The 22,370-nt window shown below is 40.6% G+C and overlaps 1 protein-coding gene across 1 annotated transcript in view; it reads left to right on the top strand.

Moving 5' to 3' along the window:
- Nucleotides 1–22,370, top strand: part of LOC132383377 (adhesion G protein-coupled receptor B2-like) — a 1,046,509-nt gene that overhangs the window by 868,854 nt on the left and 155,285 nt on the right. Inside the window, exon 23 of the mRNA XM_059954264.1 lies at nucleotides 5,657–5,755. Coding sequence (XP_059810247.1) covers nucleotides 5,657–5,755 — 99 coding nt within the window. The remainder of the gene's footprint in view (nucleotides 1–5,656; nucleotides 5,756–22,370) is intronic.

The following is a 22,370-nucleotide window of genomic DNA, read 5'->3' as shown; positions in this document are numbered from 1 at the left end:
AAAAGGGTGAGCAATTTCAAGTTATTGGGTGTCAACATATCTGAAGAACTATCCTGGGTCTAACAAATTGATGCAATTACAAAGAAGGCTCAATAGTGGCTATATTTCATTCAGAGTTTGAGGAGACGTGGTATGCCGCCATGATGAACATTCTAAATGGTTGCACCTGGAATGGAGGGACCACTGCACAGGATCATAAAAAGCTGCAGAGTGTTGTAAACTCAGCCAGTTACATCATGGGCAAAAGCCTCCGCAGCATCAAAGATGTATTGAAAAGATGATGCCCCAAAAAAGTGGTGTCCATCATTGAGGATCTTCGTCACCCAGGAATGCCCTTTTCTTACTACTAACATCAAGGAGGGCGTGCAGGAACCCAAAGATACACACTCAACATTTCAGGAATAGCCTCTCATCCTTTTCCATCCGGTTTCTGAATGGACTACCTCACTATTTTTTCTCTCTTTTTTTCACCATTGACAATTTTATGCAAAAGTCTCAGACACATATACATAGCTAGAGTGCCTAAGACTTTTGCACAGTTCTGTAGAAATCTTACGTATTGCACTGTACAGCTGCCACAAAAGAACTAATTTCATGGCCTATTTGAGTGATGATAAAACTGATTCTGATATGGGTTGAGAGTGGGAAACGGACAGATAGAGGAGAATCATGGTTGGGAAAATGGGCAGGGAGAGGAGAGAGAGTGGGAAGCACCAGAGAGACATTCTGTAATGACCAGTAACTAAATGTTTGAAGTCAAGTGACCTTGCCTGATGTCTGCACATGCGCCGTCCCTGCCCCTAGCACTCCTTCTCTGCCACCGGTCCGACACCCCAACTGTGGCATTTCTCTCTTGCCATTTCTAACATCATTTATTCCCTCCACATTTACAAACTAACTTTCTGCTCAACGTTGACAAATAAAGCTGTGTGTGTGTGTGTGTTTTGTTTTGTGTGTGTGTGTGTGTGTGTGTGTGTCGGTCTGTGTGAATATGTGTGTGTCTGTGAGTATGTGTGTGAGTGTTTTGTGTGTGTGTGAGAGAGAACTTTTGCACAGTTCTTACTCAATTTAACTTTTTATTCATATGTCTTACTGTAATTTATAGTTTTCTATTATCATGTACTGCTGCCCAAAATAACAGATTTCACGACAAACGCCATATAACCATATAACAATTACAGCACGGAAACAGGCCATCTCGGCCCTTCTAGTCTGTGCTGAATGCTTACTCTCACCTAGTACCACCGACCTGCACTCAGCCCATAACCCTCCATTCCTTTCCTGTCCATATACCTATCCAATTTTACTTTAAATGACAATATCGAACCTGCCTCTACCACTTCTACTGGAAGATCATTCCACACAGCTACCACTCTCTGAGTAAAGAAATTCCCCCTCATGTTACCCTTAAAATTTTGCCCCCTAACTCTCAACTCATGTCCTCTTGTTTGAATCTCCCCTACTCTCAATGGAAAAAGCCTATCCACGTCAACTCTATCCATCCCCCTCATAATTTTAAATACCTCTATCAAGTCCCCCCTCAACCTTCTACACTCCAAAGAATAAAGGCCTAATTTGTTCAACCTTTCTCTGTAACTCAGGTGCTGAAACCCAGGTAACATTCTAGTAAATCTCCCCCATCTCTTTTGGCTCCACACATAGCTGTCCACACTGATTCTCTAAGGGACCAATTTTATCCCTCACTATCCTTTTTCTATTAATATAACTGTAGAAACCCTTTGGATTTATTTTCACCTTACTTGCCAAAGCAACCTCATATCTTCTTTTAGCTTTTCTAATTTCTTTCTTAAGATTCTTCTTTCATTCTTTATATTCCTTGAGTACCTCATTTACTCCATGCTGCCTATATTTATTGTAGATATTTCTCTTTTTCCTAACCAAGTTTCCGATATCCCTTGAAAACCATGGCTCTCTCAAACCTTTAATTTTTCCTTTCAACCTAACAGGAACATAAAGATTCTATACCCTCAAAATTTTACCTTTAAATGACCGCAATTTCCCTATTACATCCTTCCCATAAAACAAATTGTCCCAATCCACTCCTCCTAAATTCTTTCGCATCTCCTCAAAGTTAGCCTTTCTCCAATCAAAAATCTCAACCCTGGGTCCAGTCCTATCCTTCTCCGTAATTATATTGAAACTAATGGCATTGTGATCACTGGACCCGAAGTGCTCTCCAACACATACCTCCATCACCTGACCTATCTCATTCCCTAACAGGAGATCCAAGACTGCCCCTTCTCTGGTCGGTACCTCTATATATTGCTACAAAAAACTATCCTGCACACATTTTACAAACGCCAAACCATCCAGCCCTTTTACAGTATGGGCTTCCCAGTCTATGTGTGGAAAATTAAAATCTTGCCCTGTGCTTACTACAAATATCTGCTATCTCCTTACAAATTTGCTCCTCCAATTCTTGCTCCCCCTTAGGTGATCTATAATACACCTCTTTAAGGGTTACTACACCATTCCCATTCTTCAATTCCACCCAAATAGTCTCCCTGGATGAGCCCTCTCATCTATCCTGCCAGAGCACCGCTGTAATATTTTCTCTGACAAGCGATGCAACACCTCCCCCTCTTGCCCCTCCGATTCTATCACACCTGAAGCAACGAAATCCAGGAATATTTAGTTGCCAATCACATCTCTCCTGTAACCATGTTTCACTAATAGCTACAACATCATATTCCAGGTATTAATCCATGCTCTAAGCTCAGCCACCTTTCTTACAATGCTCCTAGCATTAACATAAATGCACTTAAGAAATTCTCCACCTCTCTGTTTATCTCTAAAGGTACAAACAACTATATCATCTTCTTTTTCTTCCTTCTCCCATACATCTGTTCCTACAGTCTGGTTCCCTTCCCCCCCCTTGTATCTAGTTTAAATCCACTGGAGCCTCTCTAGCAAACCTACCTGCAAGAATATTTGTCCCCCTCCATTTCAGATGCCAAATATTAAATCTGATTCTGATCAACATATTACCCAAATGCTGCTGACAGATTGTGCTCCAACCTTTGGAAGGGTGTCAGAATCTGGTGCCCCCCCCCCCCCCCACCATGCAAGATGGCCATATCATACTGGATATATGATCCAGAGTTAAAGCTGCCTACATTCTTATCTTAGTACAGAAGCATGAAAATTTAAACTTAGTTAACAAAGCAAATTAAAAATAAATCAAAAAATTAAATAGTTACCAAAATAAGAGTAGGCATAAAACTATAGTGGTGACATCAAACTCCTCTGATACATCAATGTACTTAAAGGAATAAAATGTTCCACTTAAATGGTCTGGTAAGTCACTTCAATCATAGGAAATTTAGACCTCTACCTGATATTCAGCTGGGCATAACCCGCCAAACAGAATATCTGCCGTAGGTCCTTATCATGAGCATCTGTAAGCACAAAGTCAGAAGTGTACCATATACTGCAGCCTGATATAGATCAACAAACATACTTATAGCTCAGCTTCACAAATTCTGTCTTGATCCCAAGAGATAACAGTTGCCAGTCATTGGATAGACCCACCAAATTTGCAGCAGATGCCTCAAGCCAAATGCTGCTTATACCAGCTTCTAAGCTCCCAAGTGTACTGAATATACATTAGGTAGGAGACTGCAATGTTTTTTTCATTTAAGTAGCTTACTAAGTCCTGGATGACACAGCTGCCAAGCTAGTTGTAGGGCAACACACACAAAATACTGGTGGAATGCAGCAGACCAGGCAGCATCTACAGGAAGAAGTACAGTCAATGTTTTGGGCCGAGTCCCTTTATCAGGGCTAACTGAAAGAAGAGATAGTAAGAGATTTGAAAGTGGGAGGGGGAGATCCGAAATGATAGGAGAAAGCAGGAGGAGGAGGAGGAATGAAGCCAAGAGCTCAAAAGTTGATTGGCAAAAGGGATGCACAGCTGGAGAAGGGAAAGAATCATGGGACAAGAGGCCTGGATGTCTGTCCATGGCTTCCTCTACTGTCAAGATGAAACCACACTCAGGTTGGAGGAACAACACCTTATATTCCGTCTGGGTAGCCTCCAACCTGATGGCATGAACATTGATTTCTCTAACTTCAGTTAGTGCCCCTCTTCTCCTTCTTACCCCATCCCTTTATTTATTTATTGACCCCCCCTTTTTTCCCCTCTCTTTTTTCTCTCTCTGCCCCCCTCACAATCACTCCTTGCCTGCTCTCCATCTCCCTCTGGTGCTCCCCTCCCACCTTCTTTCTCCCTAGGCCTCCCGTCCCATGATCCTTTCCCTTCTCCAGCTGTGTATCCCCTTTTCCAATCAAATTTCAAGTTCTTGGCTTCATCCCTCCCCCTCCTTTCTTCTCCTATCATTTTGGATCTCCCCCTCCCCCTCCCACTTTCAAATCTATCTTTTCTTTCAGTTAGTCCTGACCAAAGGTCTCGGCCCGAAACGTCGACTGTATTTCTTCCTATAGATGCTGCCTGGCCTGCTGCATTCCACCAGCATTTTGTGTGTGTTGCTTGAATTTCCAGCATCTGCAGATTTCCTCGTGTAGTTGTAGGGCTGGTGGTGAGAGAATCATTGAAAGGGATAAACCAGATAGTCCTTGCCAACAGCAGTCTTGCTTTGATGGGTCCAATTGCTTATGACAGCAAGGGTTGGAATAAATTTGTGGAAAAGAAACCAAGTCCATCAAAACTTCACTTCATTGTGCTAAGTGACACCACTATTCTGCTAATTTGAATATGTTTAGAACTGAAACAGGCCATTGACAGAGCCACTTGCATTATATTGCAGTCTATAATCTCATGGCATCTTCATCTATTAACAACACTGAGCCTGGAAAGTCAACCATAGAGTGCTGGAGTAATCCAGTTTCAGCACCAAGCATACGTAGAGCTTGCTGAAGACACAGCACATGACTCCATTCAATATAAATACAACTAACAGATCAGAGCAATAGTCTGGAATCTTGCCACATTCAGTCATTAACATCATGGAGGGCAGTGAATTTGATGGGATGTTGTTTTTGGGAGTTCACATAAGAGGAGGGTTACTGGCAGGTTCTCCCATGCTATGGACTAATAGTATTCCTAGAGCCTTTTTCAGGAATAGAAAATGTTTTCCTGAATGGACTAGTTTCTCCATTTTATCTAATAGTTTGCAGATAATCTACAATAAGAATATGTACCTTTAAAATGAACTAGTTAAAATGAAAAGCAGCTAAAATGAGCAGATTCCTCTGTTGTCCGCTAGTACAAATGAGAGAAAGCAGCTGCTTCAAACTATTCAGCAACTCAAGAGACTGGACTGCAATTACGCTGGCTCAGGGATCTATTACGCTGGCTCAGGGATCTATTATGCTGGCTCAGGGATCTATTTCGCTGGCTCCAGCATCTATTATGCTGGCTCAGGGATCAGACTTTATACTGGATTTATCAGTACACCATCTCATGACATCCCTAAAGTATTATATCTTTACAGTTCTGTAGGCTGAGATTTTTAATTTTCTATGATTATAAATGAATTAATCATTGCACCCAACTTCTCACATATTGAATATTGCAAGCTAATTACATCTATTGCTTTACCTCAGCTACTTGTTTTCTCTACATTAAAAATGGAATCTTTATTTGTCCTCATATTTGCTTTGCATTTGTTTCAAGTCAGGCGAGTGAAGTCCATAGCGGTTTGATGCTCAAATGTTCCAAGTGTGGAGTTGTTTCAACTACAGCTTTATCTGCCACCATCACCAGTAATGCCATGTTAGTCTCATCTGTTTAATCTTTAGCTTTTACATTGTATGTAACTTTGAATGTGAAAGTATCTGTTTTACAGCCTCCACAGAATTCTTCCTTTCCAGTTTCCTCCTCTTTCCTGTTTTTTTCTTTATTATGATAATATGGATGCATATTTTGGCCACAAACTATTCCTGCTCCATTATGTTTATCCCACTTCCTTCCTCCTTAAGTAATTGTTGATTCATGTTTAAGGTGATGTGAATCCATCATTTACACTGCTTACTACAGCAGCGAAACCACACAGACAGTGCGATCTCTGGTTTATTTCACAGCCTCATCTGTTGTTGACTGGATACCAATAGACAGGGTATCTTACGTGAGTGAGAAATACAAATCAGAGCAGCCTATCTGTTCCTGGTTACTGCCAGTAATTCCATGCTACATATTAAATACCAGTTGGAGGTTTCTCTAGAACCTCAAAACTGCTTTATCATTCAATATCCTAGCTTCTCCTGTATCTCAACTCAGATTGTCTGCACAGTCCTCAAATCAACTGATTCCCTTAGATTCAAAAAACATCAAGTGTTAATTATTCTCATTTACTCATCCTCTGCAGTCATCCAGGAGAGCTTATTTCAAAGATGTTTGATAAAAAGATTTGTTTGATATTAACCCATGGATTACTTATGATAAAGCAATGCCCCTTCACTCTATACTGTCCTGCCTGGAGGTACAGCTTCCTCGCATCTTTATGTATCAATTACTGTTCTAAACTGCAGCAAATAGAAAGCTCTTTGATCTCACAGTTTAATGTTCTCAAACTGCAAATCAATTCAGTGAATGTACAAACCACCACCTGTATCCTTCCCTAGATATACAGACCAACAATTCAAGATCAAACTTGAGTCTGTTGTCATATGCACAGGTGCAATGAAAAGCCTACTTGTAGCAGCATCATAGGCACATGGCTCATTGCAGTGCATCAACTGTGTACTCACTGAGGCCCAGTCGAAATACAGCTACTCTTGTTCTCTGTCCATTTGCCATAAAGGATAGTGTGGGCTAACATAGTTGGTCCCTGCTCCTCTATTTTATACAGTTCATAAAGCAGCATTTCAACAGTCCCCCATTTCCAGTACATTGGAGTGTCCTGTTTCTGTATTATTGACCACTCAGTTAACATTACTGTACTACTTTGCAGATGCATCGTATTCACAGTTTGCTTTTCCCACTTTATATCATCAGCTAACACAAATGTCTTCCAATCCTATCTTTTCATCTGAATAGACAGTGAAGGACCCAATGGGAATCATAGAATTGGAGCACACAGAAATGAACTCTTTCAGCCCACCTCATTTGTGATGCTTATTGATTGTAATCTCATTTGCCTGCATTGGGCCCATATCCCTCTGTGCCTTTTCAATCCAAGTGCCTGTGTGAAAACCTAATCTGAGATAGGTTATTGAGATAGCCACCACCCTCTATGTGAAAAGCCTACCTCCCAGATTTCCTTTAAATTCACAACCTCTCACCTTAATCCAATACCCTCAAATTCTCAGAAAAAAATAGTTTAGCCGTGTCCTTGATAATTCTTTGAGCCCTTTTCAGGTCACTACATTCAAGAGGGAATAAACCCAGCCTATGCAATGTCTCATACTGACTACAGCCTACCATTTCAGACCATATTCCAGTGAATCACTTCGCACTCTCCCAATGCTAATGCGTCCCTCCTGGTGGATAGTGACTGGAATACACACAAAACTCTAAGTGCAACCTAACTGATGTTTTATACAGCTCCAACCTAACATCCTAACGCTTATACTTTGTACCTCAGCCTTTCAAGACAAACCTAACAGATGTTGCCTCCACTACACCATCCCCTTGTATCTCAGATTTCAGGAGATATTGACCTGTGCCACAAAGTTTCTCCTTATATCAGTGCTCTTAGGTTCCCTGCCCTTTACTCTATATATCTTATCAGAATTTGACTGACCAAAGTGTTTTACTGCATACTTATCTGGATTAAATCCCATTTGACACTGTTCTGCCCATTTTCCAACAGATGTTTGTCTCACTATTCTTAAACAAATTTTTTCACTCTCTGTAACTCCACCAATTTTAGTATTGTCTAAAAACTTATGAATTACAGCACCTACATTTTCATCCAAGTCACGTATTTTCATCCAAGTACATTAAAAACACAGGCCCCAACACTGAACCCTGTGATACATCGCTGGTTACAAATTTACGCTAAAAAAAAACTCATTTGTCACTACTCTCTGCTTCCTATGACCAAGCCAAGTTTGGACCTAGTTTGCAGCATGCCTCAGATCTATTGCACTTCAACATCCTGGACCACCTTATTAAAAGGTCTTTTCAAAATCTTTGCTAAAGTCCATGCAAACTATGTCTTACCACTCTGCCTTCATCAATTTTCTTATTTATGTCCTCAAAAAACTCCATCAGATTTGTGAAACATGATCCCCCCCACCACTAAACCACTCTGACTCCCAATCAGTTCCTGCCTTTCCAAGTGAATATCCTTCAGAATCTTCCCCAGTAACTTCCATAAGACCGTAAGACATGAGAGCAGAATGAGGCCATTTGGCCCATTGAGTCTGCTCTGCCCTCCCATCATGGCTGATTTATTATCCCTATTCTCCTGACTTCTCCCTGTTATCTTTGATGCTCTAACTAATCAAGAACTTATCAATCTCTTCCTTAAATACGTCCAGTGACTTGGCTGTCTGTGGCAGTGAATTCCACAGATTCACCACCCTCTAGCTAAAGAAATTCCTCCTCATCACTATATTCTGAGGTTGTGCCCTCTGGTCCTAGACTCCTCCACAATAGGAAACATCCTTTTCATATCCGCTCTGTCTGGGCCTTTTAATGTTCGATTCCTCACCACTGTTGTATGGTTCATTGATCTGTTGCTTCAAGGCCTTTATGGACAAATGCACAACTATCCGAGCTACCCTCGTCTTCTAGCACCTCTCCCATGCTAAGAAAAAGTGCAAAAATCCTGTGGTCTGCTAGTAACAGACTGAAATAAATCATCATGTCTATTTTCTGACTTTAATCCATAGTTCAAGATCTGCTCTGTTTTATTGACACAATAGTGAAGTATTGGCACCAGTGTGATTGCCTGAGAGCAATATAAAAACAGTAACACGGAATGAGTCAGTATCCAAGGGATAGAACTGGAAATAAACACTACAGCTTTAGGACCAATGTTCTTGTACTATCTTTACATTCCTGTACTATTTTCCATAACTGCTTTTAAAACAAATTTTTCACCCAAAATTTCAGTTTTGTTGCAGGAGCAGATTGGAATGCCATGGTGTTTCTTGTAGCATCATGTGCCAGAAATGAACTTATTCATGCAAAAATAGTTCACCTCCAGACAATTCAGTTACATTGACGTCCATTCACTTGTGTGCCCTTTGAGACTGCAGTGTATTTGCATATGAAAAAGGATTGATTGTTTAGGAACCCTGTGACCTAAAAATTAGTATGTCCCCTTTATTCTGATATCAAATTATTATGTGCTTTCCATTACAGATAAAGTACATGAATTGATTTGTTGCCCAAATCTCTGTTCCACACAGAATTAGTTGTTACATAAATTACCTAATCTTCTCCAGACATTTAGTTAATGGCATCATCTTGTTTCACTTGAATTATTTGTCTCTTCATTTAGTGAAGTTATTCAGTCCTTATCTCAGTTTTTAAATCAATCATTTCCCCTCCCTGATTTTTTACCTGATTCAGTAATTTTGCAGCCAATCCCTTTAGACCGAGAGTTGAGCAATCCAACTTTCTTTAACCTGGCATTGGATCAGATATTTTCCTGAAGCAGAGAGTTTACTTCGACCTGGCACTGTCAATGGACTCCTTTTGATTGTACTGTGACCATGGATCCAGTCAGTACACACATGCATTTAAAGTAGTTTTTATACTTGATGCGGTTAGTTTACTTTCTTTCTTTCTGGGTTTGAAAATACTGTAATCATTTCTGTTTGCATTAGCATTCGCTCTGTCACTTCCTCATGCCTCGGAGACTGAGTCATTTTTCACTGTTCCAGATAATGAACCAATCACTTTTATTCATCCCCAGTTTTGAATCAATCATATTTCTCCATCCCTAACTTTGCAACATTCACTTTTCTCCATCTCCACTTTCAAGCCCATACCTTCATCCTGTTCTATTCTGCATTAGTTACTTTTCCCTCTTGCTTTTCATGCTTTTCTTTGGATTGAGTTTTGAAAAAAAATTCATATATGTATTCTAATAGCTATTTTATTTTTTTCAATATCAATTTAATCACTTTCTTTAAATTGTTTGAAACTTTAAGTTCCTGTTCAATGGACGATAATTAACTATTTTTAAATATAAATTACAGGGATTTTAAAATTTTAAGTTTGACCTGTTGTGAAATGGGCAGTCAATTGAATTGTTTATACCTTGTATTAAATGTATTTTGTCATGATTATCTAATGCAAGGCTATTTCAAAGGCTGGATCATTCCTCTGGGAATGTGTGTGATAATAATTCTACGGTAGCTTACAGTTTAACTTCAAGGACATTATCTGTTTTTCACTGAATTGGAAAATAATGTTTTCATGCTATAAAGTGAGTTGTGTATCCACTTAAATCACACTTCCACAGTTAGGTATAGAACTTTACCCATAAAGCCAACAAGTCACGCATTGCAGGATGTACTGTATCCAGATTAGTAATGTGATCACTGCAGCTCTGTTCAGTGAAAACATGTCCAGTTGTCCAGACACATCCTTTCAGACGAGACTCATGTCTAGTTGTCCAGACACATCCTTTCAGAATAGATTCATGTCCAGTTTTCTAGACACATCCTTTCAAACTAGATTCTACACTTTGAACAGAGTATTGAAGGATTTTATGTAGTGCTGCAGTCCACAACTTCAAAGTCACAGCTTCAAACTCAACAGGCATAAAGCTGTTGGATTACTTTGTTATTTGATAAAACTGTGTTGCATTCCCTCTGAGGAATTCTTGCTTATTCTTTCTGAGATGTGATATCCAGAATTTCTTCAAGTTGGTCTAATGAGTGCATTGTACAGGTGCAGCAAACATTGTATAAACTTATATTCTTTTCTTCTAGAAACAAGTTCAAACATTCAAACCTTTGGGATTATTTTCTTTAGCAATCTGGCTATTTTATGATCCAGATACACAAACTCTTCGCCCTCTGAATCTGCACTACCTTTAATTTGCACTGTTTAGAAAGTTTAGCATGCAGTCATTCAATACCATCTTGCAATGCAAATGATTGAGCACCCATTTTGAATTACCTGAATTGGAACATTTTAAAGGGGAGCCCTGATAACGACATTGGAGTACATACAAATTGTAAGAGAGGTCAGAAATCCATGCCATTTGTTGCTATAGTTTGCCCACAAGATTCTTCTGCTTTTAACTTGTTGACAAATCTTATAAACTGTTGAGAGTGTACATTCCCTGTTTACAACATATTTGAGGGTCATGTTGTCTCTTATGTCTACTGACTGCAATATTCAAATGAAATACTGAAATGCAAAATGTTGCTGAAGCTGGAAATGTGAAAACACTGCCTAACGTACTGAGTATTACTTGCTTTAAATCCTGTGCTGACGTCACTCTGAAGAAAATTATAGTTTTGTTTCCATATGCTGGATTTGGTAGGAAGAAGGATGGCATTCAGTCCACAAGTCCGTACATTGGGAGCACACTACAGCCATTAGTAACTGGCAGAAGAAGTATACCTTTTCTCAAGTTACCTACTTGTTTGTCAGACCAGACACCTTCTGCAGTTCCTATGTTGGCCACTCAGCCACCTCAGAACCCTCAAAACTGGAGTGGAAGCAACTCATCCTCAATCCAGAGGAGCCTGCATCAAAAAAAGACTGCCCTCCTGCATTGCTTCAGTAATTCTTCTGTTGATGGTTGAAGTCTTGTCTCTGAACCAGGATAGTATGTTCTGATAATACAATAGAGGTTCAAAAGGCTGCAGTTGCTGGAGTCGGGTTCGGGTAGTACTGAGGGAGTGGTCCAGCGTCAGAGCTGCTGTCTTTTATGTTAGATGTTTATCAATTCTCTCAAATGGACTAAAAAAAACTATGATACGCTCTTGAAAAAAAAATCAGTGCAGTTATTCCTGGTGTCCTGTTCAGTATTAGTTTTTACAATCAACATTTCTAAGCCAGATTGGTCATGAAGTTAATTTGCTTGCAAAATAGAGCACTAAAGCAATGTTGTGATTGTAAAGCAATCCTTTCATGGTTTAAATTGATTTAACAAATCAGAGTTGACAAGCGCACAACTTTTTTTTCTCAGTGATTCCTTTATAAAGAGGGCACAAGTTGCCAGAATGTGGACTAAAACGTTCTGCTGGAGGAACTCAGCAGCTCAAGCAGTGTCTGTGGTCTGCTGGGGAGTGGTTGGCCAGAAGACAGGGGTGAATTGTTGACACTGTCATTATCATGATCCTGTCACTGGAAGGACTACCTTACTAGAGAAGGTTGTAAGATTATGTGGAGGGTAGGTGATGCACCATCAATAACTCTCTCTGAGACGTGAAGGCGAGATAATCGGCTTTTATTGACTGGAAGAAAGAACAAGCAGTAGTTGACCACCATACTACATCCTGGAGACTGAGGGCCGGGCTCAGGCCTCAATCGCCTTTATACCGGGGACTGTGGGAGGAGCCACAGGAGCAGTCAGCAGGGGGCGTGTCCAGACAGTTATATGTAGTTCACCACAGTAGGAGAGTGTACAAAGAACTGAAACAGTCATGATCTCATTGAATGAGCAGACTGAAGGGGTTGCTCCTGCTCATGGTTTTACACTGTTGACCAAGAGTACAGAACAAGCTTATACAGAGTACAGTAGCTGACCACATGGTTACTGCTGACATGAAGCAAGGTGAAGGCCTATTTCACCAAATGAGAAAGATGCAAAGCTGTGAGATGAAAGGAAAGCACTTGTACTAAATTTTAAAAATTGAACAGAAAGAAAACAAAGAAGGAAACATGAGCATTTACTTGAAGAAAAACACATTGCAGCACATAAGACACATGGAAGTGTAGTGGTCTGTGTAACACTATTACAGTGCCAGAGCTGTGGCTTCAATTCCTGCTGGTGTTTGTAAGGAATTTGTACATTCTCTCTGTGAATGCCTGGGTTTCCTCGGGGTGCTCTGGTTTCCTTCCACATTCCAAATCGTGCAGGTTAGTAGGTCAATTGGTCACAGGGGTGTAATTGGGCTCATTGGACCAGATGGGCCTGTTATGTGCTGTATCTCTAAAAAAAACACACAAAACAAAACAGTACTCTATAACATGTAATTGGCATCTATTATTCCAAAGAGGTGACCTCTTGAACTCACATACTGTCTGCTCTACAAGAGAGATTTCCTTTTGTTAAAGGGCATTCAGGCAACTGAGCTGCATTGTAAGCAATTGAGAGATAAGGCATGAATCTCCTTTATCCAGGGAAGGACCCCAGCATCCCAACACTGATTCCCTGTCCACTACCATCAGTTAATTATGCCCCCAGCATTCAAAGAGCAGAGAGATCAGACTGAAGAAGATGAACCTGTGGCTGCTATCCTGGTAGAAAGTATGCTTCAGATACTGGCACCATGAGTATATGCATTAAGAGAATCCTCCGGCATTATTAGACCAGAAGACGCAGGAGCAGAATTAGGTCATTCAGCCCATCAAGTCTGTTCTGCCGTTCCTTAATCATTCAGTCTCAAACTCATTCTCCTGCTTTCACCTCTTAACCTTTGAGACCCTTAGTAATCAAGAACCAATCAACCTCTTGTTAAATGTACTCAGTAACTTGGCATCCACCTCCATCTGTAGCAAGGAATTCCACAGATTCACCACCGTCTGACTAAGGAGATTCCTCAACACCTCTGTTCTAAAGGGACATCCTTGTATTCTGAGTCTGGGTTCTCTAGTCTGAGACTCCCTGACATTTGAAAACACCCATTCCACTCTCTTTAGGCCTTTAAATATTTGATAGGTGTCAATGAGATCCCCCATCATCCTTGTAAACTCCAGCGATTACAGGCCCAGAGCCATCAAACACTCCTCATACAGTAACCCTTTCTTTCCCATGATCATTCTCGTGAGCCTCTTCTGGACCCTTTTCAATGCCAACCCATCTTTCTCTTTGATAAGGGGCCCAAAACTGTTCACAATATTCCAACAGCAATCTGACGAACTGCTTTTAAGTCCTCATCACTACATTGTTGCTTTTATATTCTAGTCCTCGCAAAATGAATGCATTTGTATTCCTTACCACTGACTCAACCTGCAAGTTAACCTTCAGAAATTCCAAGTCCCCTTGCACCCCTGATTTTTGAATTCTCTCTCTGTTTGAAAAATTGCCTAAACCTTTATTCCTTGTACCAGTATGCATGACCATACAACTCCCTACACTATATTCCATCTGCCACTTCTTTGCCCGTTCTTTCAAACTGTCTGAGCTCTTCTGCAGACTTCATGCCTCCTCAAAATTACCTTTCCCTTCACCTATCTTCATATCATATGCAAGCTTGGCCACAAAGCTCTCAAGTTCATCATCCACATCATTGACACTAACATAAAAAAACAATTCCATCACCAAACCCTGTTGAATACCACTAGTTTCTATCAATGAACCAGAGAAGGCCCCTTTTATTCTGACTTTTTGCCTCCTGCCCATCAGCCAATTTTCTGTCCTTGCTAGTGCATTTCTACTCCTGTGTGTTATGGTTTTATGGTCTTAGGATCTAGTATCTTTCTTGTAATACCATAGGTTCTATTCTTGTTAAGCAATCTCATATGCGGCAACTTGTCAAAGGCCTTATGAAAATCCAAGTAAACAACACCCAATGATTCTCCTTTGTCTGTTCTGCTTATTATAATGTCAAAGAATTCCAACAGATTTGTCAGGCAAGATTTTCCCTTGAGGAAGTCATGCTGACTTTGGTCTGTTTTCTCATGTGCCATCAAGTACCCTGAAACCTTGTCCTTAATAATGGATTCAACACCTTACCAACCTAGATAGATCATTACAACTGCCTCCACAATCTCTTTAACTTCCTCTTTCAGAATCCAGGGTCATAACCCATCTGGTCCAAGTGACATACCTACCTTCAGACATTTCAGCTTTTTAAGCTCCTTCTCCTTAGTAATAGCAACTTCACTCACATCTGCCCCCTGGCACTTTTAAATTTCTGGCAGCTTTCCACAGAGAAGACTGATGCAAAATACAAGTTAGTCTTTGTTTCCCATTACTAGTTTTCCAGCAGTCCAATATCCACTCTCGCTCTCTTCTTCTCCTTTTATACAGTGTCTGAAAAAACATTTGGAATCTTCTTTTATGTTATTGGCTAACTTACCATTGTATTTCATCTTTTCTCTCCTTATGGTTTTTTTAGTTGCCTTCTGTTGGTTTTTAAAACTTCCCAAGCCTCTAGCTTCCCATTATTTTCCTATGTTGGCTTTGACTTCTCTTGTCTGCCACAGTTGTGTCATCCTGTCTTTAGAATACTTCTTCTTTGGGATGTATCTATCCTGTGCCTTCTGAATTGTTCCCAGAAACTCCATCCATGATGCTCTGCCATCATCCCTGTTAGTGTCCCCTTCCAATTAACTTTGGCCAGATCCTCTCTCAAAACTTCTTGTTCTCATTGAACTGCTGTCAACTAAGCAAAAATGAAATCTATTCTTATTCTTAACAGAAGGTGAGCTTCATATTAACACTGTCCTGGAGGGTGCAGATGCAGCCATAACAGGGAAGCATCAGGCATCAATTTGTGGGGATACTTACTGAGTGGCCATGACACTACTTATTAGAAAACTACCATTGACTTTCACCTGACAACATGAAAACTGCTGCTAATGTAAATTCTGTGGTAATGAAACCACAGACACTGGCAAGACTCCTCAGGAAGTACCTGGTGGAGGAAACTGAACCAGAAGTAATTTTTTTTTATCCATGTCACACAAAGTTTTGTGTTTGACTATCAGTCCACTAGAACTGGGATAGAAACAGGACTCCCAAGGAACTATCACAAAAGAAAATCAATCCATGATCAGCTTGTTGTTAATAGAAACCTTCTGATTCCAAATGGGCAGTTGCACCTCTAATGTTGACCAGAACTGTTTCCTTGCTTCCAAAATCCTTTGGCTTGCTTGAAAATGCCATTTTAGTGCAAATCAAGACTAGAAATCCAATCACGTGATGCATTTTCATGCATGATGTAATTGAATTGTGGCCTAAAATTGCAGCGAGTAATTTGTGTCTTTATGTTCACACGATGCATTGATTTAAGAGGCAACAGAGAGATCAGTCATGATACAGGTGACATGAATATGCATTATGGCCCAAGTGCCGAGAGAAGTCAATCAAAGTTCACTGCCTTTTAATCAGAACTGTGCAGAAATAAAGGAAAACAATAAATGCTAGGCCAACAGTGGCATCAACTAGAACTTTCAAACTAAAACTAACAGCGATACAGCTGCTCAGGAGTAGTAGCTAAATAATGCTCCTTAACAGTCTCAGTCTAAATGGTAGTTGTCTTTCCCTGAACTAGGACAATGATCTACAGGGAGCGTTGGCTTTTGGCCTTGACAAGACTGAAACCCAAAGAAAGGAATTAAGTACCACCACAATGAAGCAGTAATTGGCTGAAATGTGCATAATTCTGAGTATGATTGCCAAACCTGTTCTGCAGCCCATCTGTGAGTGCATGCAGACCCAGTGGCAGAGTCCATAGTAGTGATAACAAGGCAAAAGTTGTTGCTGCTTCACTGGGCTGCAGACCCGTTACAAGTGGTGTAGACCAGGACTGTGAATCCACACGCTGATGGGAGGCTCGTGCAGTATCCGGGGTATAGGCTCAATCTGCACCAGTTCTGGAGAATCTAATCTTGAAGATGCTGATCAATTTAACTCATTTGCCAAGATAAACTGGATTTCAGTTCATTACTCATGTATAGCCTTCTACTTTTTGATTGGAAGTGTTGTCCTTTTACCTCTCTAATCATTCCCCTCTTCTCTTATGACTTCCAGTCTGATATTAGGAATGATAGATTCCCACTCCTGTGTCCCTACTTGAACACTTTCTGATAGTTCATCCATGCCATTCACTCCAATCAGTAATTTCAGTTGAAATCTGCCTCCAAAATAATTTTGCAGTTAATACATGCAACCATCAAGAACAAAAATCAAAAAAAATTCAAATGATAGAAGAGGAAAATAAGATCAGAAAAAGCTGGAAAGCTGATGAATGTAACCATCATTTTAAGTTTTTATTCCCTTTGTTACAATCTCTCCACTTACACACATAAAACACCTTACATTTGGATTGTACTTATGCCATTTCAGCAGCTGTATTCATGACAATGAATAGAGGATGCATTGCATAGTCTTGAAAAAGAAGTTGGAAATTATGGATATATACAATATATCTCCAAATGTTAACATGTGAAGATCACAGAATCTCCTGGAAAAATATTGTCAGGGAAAGATGATAAGAGGATCTCATCCATGTCATTAATGATTACAAGCCTTCCCAAGATTCCAAGTGGTAGATATGCAATAGCTGGTCGGGAGGATCCCGAGGGCATTGGAACAGCCTTTTAGGTGATTATGCAGTCAGAAATCACTAGGGAATGTAGCACAACCCTTCCACAGTTTTGAACAATGGACTATGCAGTGGGAATCCTACTCAAATGATTGTCATACCCATCAAGTTTTGACTCATCTCTTTACCTTGGACGTCGGTTCAAGCTGGACACTGATTTTCAGTATGTAATAAATTCTTGTGGGGTTTGATAAGGTATATGCATGCCAAGACTCCCCATGGTTAGGGTATCTAGAACCTGTCTCAAGAAAGTTCACTCTTCAATTCTCATGATTTTTACATTTTCTTCCACTCAGTATAACAAAACTTTCAATTTCCAGATACATTTACATTTCTTCCCCTAACAGATATCAGCAATCAGAACCCTTCCATCAGAATATAGACATCACCACAACATCCCATACAAAAACACTTAATAGTATAGCAGACAGGTTTACATCTGCATACTGCAGAAAAGGTTGCCATGTTTTATGAAAACTATTTGTTTTTTAGTGTACCATACATATCAAAAAATCCAAAGGAATGTATTCCATGATTAATTTATGTCAACCAAAAATTCCAGGAGCCTTATCAGATATCCAACAAAGTAAAATGTTCTTCCTCGCACAAAAAGACAGGATGTTAAAAAGTTTTTTCTGATGTGACAAGTTCAAGCTCCGTCTTCAGAATCTTTTCCATCTTACCCAAAATATCACTCCAATATGCCTGAAGTTTGGGACAAGTCCAAAAACAGGTGAAAATTCCAGTATTTACTTTACATTTAGACCACATTGGAGAAACCCCTGTCTTAAATTTTGAGAGACAATCTGGAGTCAGATGGGCTCTGTGCAGAATTTTGAGTTGTAATGCTTTAGTTCTATTACAAACTGAAATCTTCTTTGCATTATCACAGATGTCTTCCCATGCTTCAGCTGTAATTTCTACTCCCAGCCCTTCCTCCCAGATCCTTCCCAGCTGCTCAGCCTCTCCACAAGAACATTCCCTCAGTACGGATGGAGACTTCACCCTTAGAACAAAACACCCTCTTTTCTGTGTCAGAACTATAGAAATCAGTTAACAATGATGGTTTTTTTTCTCTGTATAGAATCTCTTATCTGAAAGAAATGAAAAAGATCCTTGTTGGGTATGTTAAATTTCTGTACTATTTGACTAAAAGACAAGTTCGTTCCTTCATCAAACAAATCTCCATGATGGAAAATACCCTTAGAAATCCAAAATTTAAATCCAGAATCCATTATGCCAGGCTGAAAATCTGGACTGCTGGTTATTAGAGTGAAGGGTGATATTTTCGCTGCTTTGCCCTCAATTTGTCACACCGCCCTCCAAGCCCTGACAGTATTAATTGTTATTGGATTGCGACAATATTCCTTAACTAGTTTCATCTTATTGAGGAAAAGCAAATTAATGAGCGGGCATTTTGCTAGTGAAGCTTCTATGTCTAGCCAAATTGAGGAGGGTTCCCTGCAAACCCAGTCAACCACATAAGATAAAAAGGACCTTAATTGATATTTTTTGATGTCCGGAAAATCCAGACCCCCTAGACTACTGGGAAGCTGTAACTTACACATTTTAATACATGGTCTTTTTTTTTGTTCCAGATGAAAGAAACAAACCAGCCATTTTTTTCAAGTATTTGTTGGGTAAAAATGACTGGAATCATTCATATTGGGTACAGCAGATGAGGAAGAATGTTCATTTTGAGCAAGGATATTCAGCCAAGCCAAGAAATGGGAAGAGTGCTCCATCGTTCAAGATCCTGTTTGATTTTGCCAAATAGCTGTGTAAAGTTAGCTTTGAACAATTGTAGGTGTGATAAATATGCCCAAGTAAACAAAACCTGTCTGCGACCATTTAAAGGGGAAAACAGCCTGAGTGTCAGGTACCTGCTGCAGATTCCCCAAAAGCATAGCCTCTGATTTAGTAAAGTTGATTTTATAACCTGAAAAGGCAGTAAATGAATTGATGCACTGTATAAGGTGGTGCACTGATATAGCAGGGTTTGATAAGAAAATTAGAACATTATCCACATACAATGTAATTTTATGTGAATTTAGCCGTTAGTCTGGAGCAGATATTTTGGGATCTGGCCAAATAGCCTCAGCCAATGGCTCGATCACTAGTGTGAAAAGTAGTGGTGCCAGCTACCCCTCAGAATACTAAAATTATCCGACCTAATACCATCAGTGAAAATCACAACCAAAGGGCATTATAAGGAACCTTCACCCACTTAATAAAATTATTGCCCAAATCAAATCATTCTAAAGTGAAAAAAGATACAGCCATTTGACACAATCAAAGGCCTTTTCTGCATTTAAGGAATCCACCAAGCCATCCACTGCCTGTTGCTGACAGGCCGGAATCACATTAAGTAATCTGATATTGTTAGATGATCTACAACCTTTAACAAAACCCATTTGATCTTTTTATGATAAAAGGTAACACAATTTCTAATTACAATGCCAAGGTTTTAGATAAGATTTAAAAGTCAACATTTAACAATCAAATAGGTCTGTAGGAGGCACAAGCTTCAGGGCTCTTTCCTTTCTTAAGAATTAGGGAGATACTAGCTTCTCTCAATGATGGTGGGAGGAGACCACAATTAAATGCATTATTGAACATGTTTAGTGTAGGCTCTGATAATAACCCTGTGAACTCTTTATCAAATTCACTAGTGAGTCCATTAGGACTAGGGGCCTTCCCACTATGGGGCTGTCTCATTGCTTTCTGTATCTCATGTTTAGATAACGGAGCATTGAGCAGGGACTCTTGTTCAGAAGAAAGGCCTGGGAGATCTAAATTCCTGAAAAAGGACTTCATCCTAGATTGTCCATCATGACATTGCTCAGATTGCTACAATTTAGAATAATAATTCTTAAGCACAACATTAATCATTTTAGAATTACTAGTTGATCCCATCCCTAATTGAAGCAATAGTCTGAGAGGCATTTTTCTTTCCAGCTAAATAAGCCAAATACCTACCTGGTTTTTCACCATGTTCAAACAATCATTGTTTAGCAAATGTCAATTTTCTTCTGGTTGCTTGTGTAAGTAAAGAGTTTAGTGTACAGCGTAGGGCTATGCTATTCTGTAACTTGGCTGCAGAAGACTTACTAATATAATCCTTTTCAGCTGCCACAAGCCTTGCTTCCACTAGACACTGCTGTTCTGCAGTTTGTTGCTTCTTACTAGCAGAGTAGGAGATAATAATGTGGAAAGCAGCTAGTGAGTGAGTGGGCCAGTGAAGGAGTGGAGATTTGAGGCTTTGACTCGAGAGGTTTCAACGAGAAGAGGCTGAGGATGAGCTTGTTCCCAGTTAGTCTTTACAATGCCTCCTGAGACGCTGATGTGCTTCTCCTGTGAGATGTGGCAGTCTTGGGGGAACTCCCCTCTCCCGCAGAGTCACATCTGCCAGAAGTGCATGCAGAAGGGCGATCTTGAAGACCGTGTGAGGAATCTGGAGCAGCAGCTGGATGACCTTCGACTCATAAGGGAGAATGAGGCAGTCATAGATGAGAGCTACAGGGAGGTAGTCACACCTAGGCTGCCGGAAGCAGGTCGTTGGGTGACAGTCACAGGGGGGAAAGCAAAGGAGAAGAGACAGGTAGTGCAGAGCACCCCTGTAGCCGTTCCCCTGAATAATAAGTTTATCGTCCTGGATGCTGTTGACGAGGACGACCAACCAGGTGTGAGCCACGGTGGCAGGGCCTCTGGCACTGAGTCTGACCCTGGGTGCAGAAGGATGGGACGGAGGTGAGGAGAGCTGTCGTCATTGGAGACTCAGTTAGTCAGGGGAACAGACAGGGGATTTTGTGGACATGAGAAGGACATCCGCATGGTTTGTTGTCTCCCGGGTGCCAGGGTCCGGGATGTCTCTGACCGGGTGCATGACATCCTGGTACGAGAGAGAAAGCAACCAGAAGTCATGATACATGTTGGTACCAATGACATAGGCAGGAAGAGGGATGAGGTCTTGAAGTGTGAGTTTCGGCAACTAGGCAGAAGGCTGAAGAACAGGACCTCAAGGGTGGCGTTCTCAGGATTGCTGCCAGTACTACGTGATAGTGATGGTAAGAATTGGAGGAGATGGCAGTTGAATGCGTGGCTGAGGAATAGGTGCAGGGGGCAGGGTTTTAGATTTTTGGATCATTGGATCTCTTCTGGGGAAGGTTGGACCTGTACAGATTGGATGGGTTGCACCTGAACTCGAGATGGAGCAATATCCTTGCAGGTAGGTTTGCCAGCATGGTTTGGGAGGGTTTAAACTAATTTGTAAGGGGGATGGGATCCGGAGCGATAGAGCAGTGAAAGAAGTGCACAGAGTAAAACCAGATCTAATATATAGAGAGGCTTTGAGGAAAGAGAGGCAGAATAAAGGGTGTAAAGGTAGTAAGGTAGAAGGGCTAAAGTGTGTGTACTTCAATGCAAGAAGCATCAGGAACAAAGGTGATGAACTGAGAGCTTGGATACATACATGGAATTATGATGTAGTGGCCATTACAGAGACTTGGCTGGCACCAGGGCAGGAATGGATTCTCAATGTTCCTGGATTTAAGTACTTTAAAAGGGATAGAGAGGGGAGAAAGGGAGGAGGGATGGCATTACTGGTCAGGGATACTATTACAGCTGCAGAAAGGGTGGGTAATGTAGCAGGATCCTCTTTTGAGTTAGTATGGGTGGAAATCAGGAACAGGAAGGGAGTAGTTACTCTACTGGGGGTATTCTCTGGTAGCAGCAGAGATACTGAGGAGCAGAATGGGAGGCAGATTTGGGAAAGGTGCAAAAATAGGGTTGTTATCATGGGTGACTTTAACTTCCCTAATATTGATTGGCACTTGATTAGTTCCAAGGGTTTAGATGGGGCAGAGTTTGTTAAGTGTGTCCAGGATGGATTCCTGTCACGGTATGTTGACAGGCCGACAAGGGGGAATGCCATACTAGATCAAGTATTAGGTAGCGAACCGGGTCAGGTCACAGAT

The sequence above is a fragment of the Hypanus sabinus genome, chromosome 30 (genome assembly GCF_030144855.1).
Source record: "Hypanus sabinus isolate sHypSab1 chromosome 30, sHypSab1.hap1, whole genome shotgun sequence".
Lineage (NCBI taxonomy): Eukaryota > Metazoa > Chordata > Chondrichthyes > Myliobatiformes > Dasyatidae > Hypanus > Hypanus sabinus.
Note: the sequence above shows the minus strand (reverse complement) of the source record. Positions and strands in the feature narration are given on the sequence as shown.